The sequence below is a fragment of the Pogonomyrmex barbatus genome, unplaced genomic scaffold (genome assembly GCF_055798465.1).
Source record: "Pogonomyrmex barbatus isolate J1 unplaced genomic scaffold, ASM5579846v1 scaffold5, whole genome shotgun sequence".
In the NCBI taxonomy this organism is placed as follows: domain Eukaryota; kingdom Metazoa; phylum Arthropoda; class Insecta; order Hymenoptera; family Formicidae; genus Pogonomyrmex; species Pogonomyrmex barbatus.
This window is the reverse complement of record NW_028297149.1, coordinates 7,310,776-7,322,843: the sequence shown is the minus strand read 5'-3', so window position 1 is coordinate 7,322,843 and position 12,068 is coordinate 7,310,776. Positions and strand designations below refer to the sequence as shown.

Genomic DNA, 12,068 nt, shown 5'->3' with positions numbered 1-12,068 from the left:
GGAAGCTGTAACCTCGATATTGTATCCTGTAGAGATAGCAGTTTTACAATCCGCGGTCTGGCATTTTACAATAAACAAAGTCGGTTGCGGCAACGAAATGCTCGTCAAACAGCCGTTAACTCGACAATTTAGAGTAAACCAGTTTGCGAAATCTACATACCTGCTCTCGCGCTTATATCACGTGTTTAACAACACGCCGAGAGTTTCTCTCTCGCTGGTTTTATGCTTTATATATATTCACGGAAATATATATTCAATCGCCAGGTATGCAATTGGCTGATTCGAGTTAGCCACCAGGGAAGAAGTAAGATTTTAACTCGAGAAACGAGTTCTTTGACAAGCCGTCTTAATTTTGCAAGGAATGAAAATGCGAATTAAAAAACAAAATAAATCTAATAAATTCATTCCAATTGAAGGCTAATTGTAGAAAACAAGCTGATTTGCTTTCTCGAAAAAAAAAAGAAGAATACTCGAATACTTAGGGTATTCTACAACTCTATAAAATATCCTATTTTTAAAGATGAATAAAAATATCATGACTTCAAAAATATATCTTATTTTTATAAACAGGAATGTTGTGAATTTGTTCTTCGGTGCGAAGTGAAATCGACAAATCAATTTTATCTTTCTGCCTGCGCTTATGGTATCTAGACAAGCCTGTTTCTCGCACGAATATGTATTTTTTAATATGTATTTTAAACATTAAATGATAAATGATTCTTTTATTTAAAAATATGAGCTTGTCCGATTCTTAAACACCTTAAACATTCTTCAAGATATTATTTATAAAAACGTTTATATGCAATATACTCAAGTTTTCCGCGATTTAAAAACTAAATTATTTTCAATAAGAAATTAAGCAGGACTTACATAATTTCAAAAAATAAATCGAATTTTATCTCGTCTCTCGAATTCATGACTTAGTATTATCATATTATATCGCGGTTAGTTATTGAAAATGTGACGTTTTCAAGCTGATTCTTATATGTACATGCTCTTTACACGTATGTCCAAAAGATAAGGTTATATAATTCTGTATAATAAACGGCATGTTTTGATACAAAAATAGCTGAAAGTAAAGAAAATGAGTGCGTAGATCGCCAAGTAAAGATCATAAAGGAACAGTCAACGTTATTTTTCATATCTCCAATTGCTTTTCACGAGAACGTATGCGGAATTACGAAACGCACACGCGCTGCATTTACTCGGTTTGCGGATAACCTTTAACCCGGTGACCCGCTGTCGAGGATGATGAGGGAACTAAAGAGAAAAGACGAAGACGCATCATCACCGTGGCAAAGAGCTTAGCCTTGCGAGCAACAATTCTCTATGCGCATGTATGATAATATATTCAATAAAATTAAACATTTTATGAAAGAAAATGCTTGTAAAAAAAACTTAAAAAAAAAATGAAAAATGAAAAACATGTTTAAACTCTGCAAAGTAATAAGTAAAGTTTCTAATGAATAAAATAGGAACCTTTAGTTAATGCCATCAACATATACCATAAGATATGTTAAACTTTAATTACTTTCATTAAATTATCAGTTTAATTAAATGTCACGTAATAAGACATAATAAAAATAATAGAAACGTATCTGAAAATCAATTAATGGAACGTAAGAAATTTTCTAATATTCTTATATTCTGAGTTAATAAAAAATACGATTTGTAAAACTTTTTTTGTAAAATAGTTCAGAAAATAAGACAGAAAATAAATATTCACCATAATGGCAATGAGATGTCTGTAGTCGTAAGGAAGTGGTCCGTCACCCCGTAGGATGAAATGCTGAGTTCGAAGGAAATGTTCGAGATACGATGGATGCGAGGACATTACTCTTGAAACATGATCCAGCCTGTTGTTCTGTAGGAAAGCATCCATCAACAACATATGCGTCTGTAACAATCAAAATACAGTATTGTAAACAAAAGCATTGCACAAATATAATAGATTAAAGACGCATAGAGTTCGATTAGCCATCGATCAAAATATTGTCAAAAGTTTGAGAGAAGATTGCAAAAAAAAAAAAAAGATAATTAAGTTTATTAAAATACAATATTCATAAAAATGGCTTTTATTCCATAGAATCGCTATAGAGAACGATTTGTCTACTTCTTCACAAAATGTTAGAAATACATCCGAGTTTCAAATCCCGCTTGTCGTATCTCTCGGGTCGAAAGAAAATCAGCGTATCTTCGCACCTATCTAATAATTGACTAGTTAGATCACGTTGTTCGGTATTATTCTAAACATTACGTGCGTGTGTCGGTGTGCCGTACTCTTGCTTCAGGTGATAAATTTTCGGCGTTAGAAAGTACGCAGGCATGTTTTCACCTACGCGTCGCACATAATGACAAGAATCGTCATCGCCGCTGAGCATCAATTATGCATAAAGGGCGTCAAGGGCGCTAATCGCAATATTAATTACATAATCGCGTTTATAACACGTGCACAAATACGGGGAGTGGGTTTCCGGGTCATCCGAAAGCGATCCACGCAATCAGGTGTTTGCGTTGCATCATTCAACGGTTCTTGACTACTGCTGATTAATACATCACCTCATGCCTTTGTGTACACATCTCGCGAGAGATATGGGCATCTATCTGATAAATATCTGCATAAATTACACCTCGGTACACTGGACATACTACATAGAGTATCGTTTAATGATCGTGTTATATTCCGCAACGTGTGATTGCTCCTTAATCGATCGAGTAGAACAAACAGTACACCAACGCGGAATTATCATGTTTAAGAGGCGGGAAAAGAAATCGCAAAAACTTGCCGTCAAGAAACGCGTAATTGATATTGTGAAAAAAAAATCACAAGTCACGTGATATTTGAAAACTTACATGTTAGATATTACCTGCTACATTAATTCCACATGCTTCCGGGATTTTTTTTTTTTTTTTTAAGTATTTTCAAACGTAATTCTAACGCAAACGTTTATCGATAGAATTCATTATTTAAAATTAGAAAATAAGCGAACGTGACTGTGCGTGACTCGAGTCACGTTTCACCGCGTAATGCAATTTATTAAGTACGCGCTTGTTAATATTTATAGTTCCTGTTTGCCAGTTTTTCTTGCGCTACCGATATTGAAATCAACTCATCCATTATAAATATTCCGCCTGTCGGACTTATTAGCCGAGCTTCCGCTGGCTGAAAGAGTTCTGGTGATCGATCGGCGCTGACGCAATCACATTTAGGGCCGTTTCAACAAATGCATCGGGAGTAAACAGTCGGATAAACAGTCGTTCGTCATGCGCGCAATACATATCGCGAGTTGATGCACGTGATCGCATCTCGAATGGGAATGGACTTCTCATGGAAGCCGGGTTAGTCAGCTTGAGCTTCGAATTCTTTGTCTCCGTTGTGTCGTAAGAACGTTTCGCGCGTACGTGCGAATCTTTGATTCGCCTTGATCGTTTCCTACGACACCACCTCTTCCGCATACGTGCGAAAACTCTCTCAAGCAACGCTCATTCTTTTCTTACACGTCCTGGCATGCAAAAAAAAAAAAAAAGATTGTCAGTGAACGTGCGCTAACGACGAATTCACAATAAAGTCAGCGAAACCGAAGACCTCGATGGTTCGATGCAGAGAGACTATTTAACACGCGATTTAAATTTTCATGATGTAAACAGCGCATGAGAATTTTTACAGAGATAATACTTCTGTTTTGCCAGAAAGAATTTCTCAACAATCGATAACGAGTTTATTTCACAAGCCGCATTACTTTCGCGTTTAGTCATTATCTACTGTTTGGTCGTTAAAGCGTTGCCAATACATCGATGCATTGTCATCGGTGTGTTATCGGTATTTATTAATAATCTGAAAAAATATTTCTAGAAAATTGTCTCATCGACTACTTTTCACGTCGCGTGGTGTGATCGCTTGATTTAATGTTATTCATCCGACATCTATTGAAGTGATAATCGATACTGACTGGAGTTCATAAGTAGCAGTTAAATAATTACGGTTCGACTTATGCTACTGTGTCGCGAGTAGACTGAAAGTTATGACGAGTTTATACAAATGCAAGCATAATTTGTCCTACAATGATGTGGTCGACCTTGTAATAGGTCGCTAACCTGTGTGCACATATATACACACACACACACACACACACACACACACACACACACACATACATGAAGCACTAACCGCAAAAGCCTTTTCACTTTGGCGCCGGCTTTCGCCTCAAGGAATATTAAACGATGTACCGGACGTAACGTACGAACACAAATGGGACGTAGTCACGTTACGCATCATCCGTTATAATTGTTGCGGGGAGAATTATCATATAAGTGATAACGGAATGTTATGTCGTGACGACGAATCGCACAACCGTCATTGTGCTTCGTCCGCGTTCACCTCGCCGCGACTCGTCGAATCGTTATCACTCCTAATCAGATTGAAAAATATCACAGACGGTTACACCAGGCGTATTAACATACACTTTCATTGGACAATCGTCGCGGTCGATTTCATCGAGAGATATGCGACATAAACAAGCGAAACAAAACGGGTAAATGCGCTTACCGAGTTAATCATCATCGAATGATTAATCAACGATTTAACAGAACACGGCTGATTATTATTATTCATTCCGTTATGGAAACGGCTTACTGAATGATAAAATATCTAGTGGTTCCAGTACATTAAAGTCAGATAACGAAATCGGTGCGAACATATAACCGAACTTTGCAAGATTCCTATTCGAACTGTACAGAATAATCGATAAACAAGTTGGTTGTAAATAAAGAAAATAAATGAGAAATTTATTATTATCTTTTTCATCTAATATTGTACCCTTACAAAAATAAACATCAATTCCTATTTTATTTTGCAGAGATTTTACGAGTACATTTTTTGCTATTTTAATTAATTCAAACGCATTTACACTTTAAAGATTTACATAAGCTTTTGCATAAATAATTTTTTTATTTTTAAGTTCATTTTGCTGTAAAAAAGTTTTACATTTTTGCAATATTTATCATATTTTCTTTATATTTTTCCATTATGATACAATCTCAAATTCACTTTCGCGAATCACTTTTCTTCTAAATTTTGGGGCTCGGCGATTGAGTTTTTCGACATGATTGCGGAAACAATCTCGCAAGGAAGATTTCCGTCCATTTTCTCGCCTCGCTAGGCGAGGGCGACAATACATGGATTCGATTGTGGATAGACAAAAGTACATTTAATAACTCAAAAGACTCATTAAGGAAGCTGGTTCTCGAAACAACCGATTCATTATTAAATGACGGTCGGTGTTCGTTACCGAGAGAGACCGACTCGGCGGAAATAACAAATTACTCAGTGTCAGCTAGTCAGCCTGGAAGCCGGAGATCGAGAGACTAGTTCAAGCACTCGAGAAAATTTACTCGATACTTTTCGATAAGATCTCAAAGACCACATCGCTCGAGGAAATCCCTCTTCTTTCCGGGGGGGGAGGGAAAAGAGTTCCAAGAGAAATCCCGTACATTTGATTAATCGATTTATAAGTCATCTTCATCCAATGTTTATCCAAAAATGTATCTCAACTAATCACGTTACAATTTATAAGCTGTTTTATTAGATATATCACGTGTGGCTGTGGCAAGAAATGTACGCATATTGATGTTAATATTAATACCGATGATTATCTAACATTCATCATTTCGCTACATCCACTTGATAACTTGTTCTCGAGCTGATTTTTCTGGCTGTGCGTTACGTTAGCAAATATAAAAACGCGAACAACCATCTGCAATACTCATCGATAATCCACGCTAGTCATTAACCGTTAAACGCTCAGATATGATGCGAGATAAGTCATTAAGTTGTTTTCAATATCGTTCTATTTTCGCAGCATATTTTTTATCGCTAAATTAGCTATTAGATATACATCATGTGAACTTTCAGGGACTCTGCGGAATTGCTGCTTTACCCGGAACAGTTTCATTGATGAAGTTATTTGTATGCACATAAACTATGCGAATATTATTCTTATATATCTCCTCGCAATTTTCTCGTCACAAATCAAGGATGCAATTGAAACTGGTATTATATATTCCATTTAATTTTCGAAGCAGCAAATAGATAAAAATGTATATGATTATAAAAACGCGACAATCGTTCTTGCTTTCGTATATCTACAAAAAATTAAATATTAAAAAAAATTATATCTTAATTCTCTACAAGATAGACATAGATAGATCACTACGACATGATATAAAAGACGCCTAAAAAAAAGCATCGAATGATGCTCGCTCGAGGCAAAGGGATCACGAATCACGGGACTCGTCTCACGAAAATAGCCGGCTACGTCATAGACGTAGTTAGATATTACTCAATTGACTCTCTCGTATACGCGATTTGGCAAGTCGTCTCTCTCGCCCCGGCGAAACCCTCGAAAAGCGCAGCCAGCGCGGCAGGCAGGCAGGTTTTCTCCTCTCCTTTCGAGAACCCTTTTTCTCTTGGCGGAGACTCTTGGCGATCAGCCCGAGAGTCGCTGAGACTTCGTGGCGAGTTCTTTCGGGAAGGCTCCCTTGTCTCGCTTTACTTCTAGAGTAGAGATTTCGCGTCACGTCGAGAGCTTCCCTCGCCAAATACGCGCACGATCGGACATCGTTCATCTCACGAACTGCGTTTTCTCGTACGTGACTAGGACAATAAAAAAAAAAAAGAAAAAAAAAGAAAACATCTGTGATTTATGGATAGAAAACCGACCATTCTAATATCGAATCGTATTACGGTCCGTGAGTCATTTCGTGAATAAAGATTGACAAAACTACGCCACGTGGTTTCCGCATATAATGACAAGTTCTTTTTATACGGAAACTATGGAAAACTGAACATTACTTTTATGTATATCTATCTTGTCTTTCATTTAAAAGCGTATAATTGTTCGTACATCCCTAATGTGCTGAGTGAGACAAAAAAAAGCCGCATCTTTTGTTGTATATATTCGGTTCTTATTGGAAAATGGATCGTACTCGTCTCGACAGTCCCTGTACAATAAATAGGAGATGAATGATACTCTTCTGTTCTTTCGCCTATATTCATACTATCATTATTACGATATCCATACTTTATAACCGGCGTCCCGCAAAGCCACGTCGCGTCTCTCATAACAAACGACAATGCACGATGGACGAATATTTCTTTCCATAATGATACATTAAACGCTATTGTCTATTGTCAGCCGCGGCAATAATTACTGGAACAAAGCCGCGTAAATTATGTATGCGACATACTGAGAATATGCAGCACGAAAATGTGCGGTGGTGTCGCAGTTGTAAAAAATTTGATTAAAAATTTTATCGTAACAATAGAAAGAGTGATGATAAATAAGTTATCGTAATCTCCGCGCAAAGAGATAACAACAATTGAGAAGAAGACTCTCTGAATGTTACATTTCTCAAATACTGATAAATTATGTGCATAGAACTCGTTCTATTATGAATATTTTTACTATTTCTATTTAACTATTTAGATCAATATCAAAAGATTAAGAATTTTCGCCATATATCAAATTCAAGTAAAATAAAATGAGACCTCCAATATACCTACAAGTTCATCTCGCCAATTATGGATCGTTAATTGGAAAAAATACAATCGTAAAAGTTGAAGTTCTAAAAAAGTTCTCAAGGACGTAAGAAAAATTTTCCGTGAAAAAAAATAGAGGCTACGCTTACGACTTATAAATAATCTGTGACATAAAGTTGACAAAGCTAAAATACTCAATAATTAACAATATATTTTACGTAGAGAGAAACTGCTAAGGGATCGCTAATAAGTTCACAATATAGTGGCTTGATGTCTCCAGATGGAAATGTAATGCATCGTTTCAATGCAGAGATTCAACTTCTTTAGCATTCTGCGCCATTCCTCCGATAGAAATCCGAATCGTTGCTCGCGCAAATCTCGTGTGGCTTCGGCACCTTATTGAAGAAGTTCGCAACGTAATGTGGAAAATTATAATTCATGCGCCAAGTATGCTGCGGTTCGTACGGAAAAGTATCGGTATACTGCAGCGAAATTACAATGCAAATTGCGCCGGTAGAATAATAATGTCGCAATTGGGAAGATGCAAGTTTCGTACCTTCGTTAATACGGAGCCGGATTAAAGCTTCGCGCGCGTGGATTTTTAACGATGTTGGCGCACGATGGAAGCCCAGGAAATTTTGGATCGTGGTGCCCTAGGCAAAATTCGTGTGCGCAAAATTCTATAATTGAGGTAGCTTGAGTTGGCGACGAGACGACACGTTGCAAACCGACGATTGCCAGCGGCTGCATTTTGGACTCTCAGGAGGATCTCACAGCTGCATAGCGCAAATAAGATTAGATGACGCTAACAGCATCGTAATTTCACGTGGGCGCGATCTCGAAGCGTGTAGCGTTGCTCCAAGGAGAAAGAAAAAAGAAAAAGAGGAAAATACGCGATGCGCGTCATATAACCGACATTTATCGCGAGATCGTGCGAATAAACACCGGAGATGTGTTTGTCACTCCGAACATCTTAAGATGCGAATGACGTGCCGTCGCGTATCTACACAAACACAAAGTCTTGCCAATCGCTTCGCTATATTTATACGGCTTTTTTACTCGCGCGGTTATTTACCACGCGAACTTAACATTTCACTTCGATTGTCGCAATGCGAATCAAAGTGCAGTGGAACGTTATTGAATACTCATTAAAACATGTTAAGTTTATTTAAAAAACAGGTGCACACACACACACACACACACACACACACACACACACACACACACACACACACACACACACACACACATACACGCGCGCGCGCGCGCGCGAGCAGAGTACAAGTCATAATAATCTAAAATTTTGATATTAAACTATAAAAAAATGATAGTATCAATAATTTAAATTATTGATTAGCACGACGTGGAATACAACATTAATAATGTAAAACGTTTCGTGCAGACCTCACGAAACACCCTGTGTATACAAATTCAACGATCACCACCCTGTGATATTAGTTCACGTCACGAGTGACCATTAGCTTAATTTTAAAACACTTTATATGTTACACACAGCCCTCATCCGCTTGCTTTCAATTGCCATAATTTTACCGACTATTCTATATGGTCCATTAATCAACCGCGATTGTCAGCGGAGACTGATCATGTACGCGAATACGTTTGATTATTGGTGACAGGCGGGGCACAGGAGAGGGGCAACAATCTTCATAATAACCGGCGGATATTTTCAGTGCCGCATCGAAATCACCGCGGTATTAAAAATTGTTTGATGATCGCTGGCAGATGGCAATTATCGGGAGATGCGACGTTGCAAATAAAAAACAATCAAACCAAAACACATCGCCAGCGTCGTCAATGGGCGTATTGTCACGCTATTGTGAATCATACAATATTTGTCTAATCAAATTTCTAATCAAGCAACACGCCACCTGAGTTATCTTACATGCGGAACACATAAGTGACACAATTAAAAAGCCATCAAAGCAATTAATAATTCAATACCTCTTTAACGTCGTTAATTGATCAGTTACCAGATCAGTCAAATGCGTCTTTAAAAAGAATTTATTAACCTGTTGATACATTTTATAAAGATTCTATTAAGAAATTTTAAGTCCATTCAAATCCGTCTTTCATATCAAAATTTAGCTATTTCTAGCCTACCGATATCAGTCATATCGATTTTCGCGAAAAGTTCCAAAATGTCCGTGACACGCTTCCCCGAGTCTTTCTCGCCGTGATCTACAATTGTTAAAACTGAAAGATGTCTTTATTATGCAACGCGAGCCAACGAGTTCTTTCAAGACGGTTCCCTAAGCCGCAACGATCGCGACTGCGCTACTTACATGCCCTATTATGATTCAATGGGCGCCGAGTAACTTCGTTAAGTGTGATAAAACGCGCCGCGGCAAACTGTGCGCCGTTTATTTTATCATCGCGTTCGCGCGCGAACGGCGTTCCAGATCCAGGTGAACAAAGGGGCTATTAGCCTCGCGATTTATCCACGCTCCGCTTTGTTGTCCAGTAATTGACGCTGCTCCGAACGTGAACGCGAACGCGAGCGGACTCCGTTATAGGAAATCCGTCGTCGAGCCGCGCGCGCACGCACGCACGTTTCATGCCGTCGGTTTCTGCTTTGGGGAGGTTACAGCCCTTCGCCTCCCATTTCGTCGCTAACGAAGTTGTTCCTAAGACAATACGGACAGAATTATTCGCAAAATTTCGCGCAAATTGCCGCCGTAATGCCAAACTCGCGTCCATATGGCCCTCCTTTGTCCCCTTTCGGTCCTAGTACAAAGCTCGTGGAGATTTCATATTAATAGCTCTCTTCGGTATGCACGAAGCTAATTGATATTTGTCTCAGCAAGTTTCATTATTTTATTTAGAAAGTAATGGAAAATGATTGACAGTTTAAAATATATTATCCTTCTTATAGCGAAAAAGACAAATTTGTAAAATTACCAAGATAATTAACAGTGTATAATTACGAATTGTTTATAAATTCACGGATACAATTTTTCAAAAGCTTAATTGTACCACACTCGAGAATATACCAGCTTTAATTATTACATGCTATGACGTCTAACGAACCTGTTTTGTGAAAAAAGAAATTTTGTCAAAGAGCTTCGAGCGTATCTTTTCGCCTCGTTGTAGCAAACAACTCGCGCTGTTTCAGGAAAAACAGAGAGGTCTCCGATGAAAGGTTCAAAGGGAGAACCCCCAACAACGCCGTTGCACGCCAGATGTCGACTGGACGAGAACGAAAACGACCGTAAAATCGTGACTCGTCCAAAGAGCATGCGTGCGTCCACAACGTATTCGGATTCGTATCTCCACATGCGTGCTTCGAGGAGGTTTGAAAAACCTGACCCAATTTCGTAGCCGGCGTCGTCAATTATCGTCATCACACGTGCGGCGCGCACTTCGCAACCCTCGTCACGTTGGCCGGGCTAAATGCGAAGTCGTATTCCCGCCACGTTTATACATCAAGTGTAACATTAAACCGCAATTTACATCGAACACATAGATTTAAGTGGCGAATGCGGTAATTGCTCGCCTCGGTCGGGGATGTCGGAGACAAGAAGATAAAAAAACGGCGCTCTAATGTGTGAAGGTGACGATGATTACGTAATCGAAATTGAAAGTTGAAGATTAGAGTCTCATTGTGGTAAGTTGAAGAGACACTCAAAGAAAGGTCTATCGACTGAGGTTTCGCTAATGCTTGTTTTACGTACTATGTTGTCGGAAGTCGTATATTTTTCCGACAACTCGCGTCGCAGAGCGAGCGAGAGGACAGAAACACACGACGGACAGCGTGGCACGACAGGTAGGGCGGCCACGCTTATTTAAAAGTCGATTCGATTGTTCGGTCATGCGTGCCTGGTTTCGCAAGCGGAGACAGAAAGATAGATAAAAGAAGAAGGAGAGAGTGAGAGAGTAAGAGAGAGAGAGAGAGAGAGAGAGAGAGAGAGAGAGAGAGAGAGACAGGGAGGGAGAGAAATTCTGACGTACCCGCTTAGGACGCATGAAATGAAAATTTTATCGATCGCCAGAAGTATCCCTCTAGCCCGAGCGTAAATTGTGATGCTGCTGTATAGGAGGCCTTTATACATAGAGCTGCCTCGAGCCTTCACCGAGTAAATCGGGACGGTAACTCTACATACCAAGTACTAAGGATGAGAAAAATATGATCTTGGGTGAGCTTTATAAAATTCTGCACACGAATATTTAGTAGCGTATTTTCAATGAAGTGCTGCGAGATATTATGTAGTAAATAAGATAAAAATTTTATGTAATTTTCTCTATGATTTCGGAGAATAAGAAAATAATCGATTACTATTTACAACAGCGAACAATCGATATTGTCATCAAAAATCGCTCGAATATCAGCTCGCTAATGCGATGCGAGATGAAAATATCTTTGACAGAATATCATTCGCGCGCGGCAATATTCCTCAGATATATGCTTGGAACAGTCTGAAAAAAATACTCTTTCACGCATACACAAGCGACATTTCGCAGTTATTGACTCCGTTTTCTTCCCTCGGTTTTTTCGACCCCATGTTCATAAAAA

At 38.6% G+C, this 12,068-nt stretch overlaps 1 protein-coding gene across 5 annotated transcripts in view; it reads right to left on the bottom strand.

The window, feature by feature from the left end:
* The window catches only part of Sesn (Sestrin), a 168,948-nt gene that overhangs the window by 13,142 nt on the left and 143,738 nt on the right, over positions 1-12,068 (bottom strand). For all 5 annotated transcript variants that reach the window (XM_011638887.3, XM_089081603.1, XM_011638888.3 and 2 more), the window contains one exon: positions 1,727-1,897. In XM_011638887.3, the coding sequence (XP_011637189.2) occupies positions 1,727-1,897 (171 nt within the window). The remainder of the gene's footprint in view (positions 1-1,726; positions 1,898-12,068) is intronic.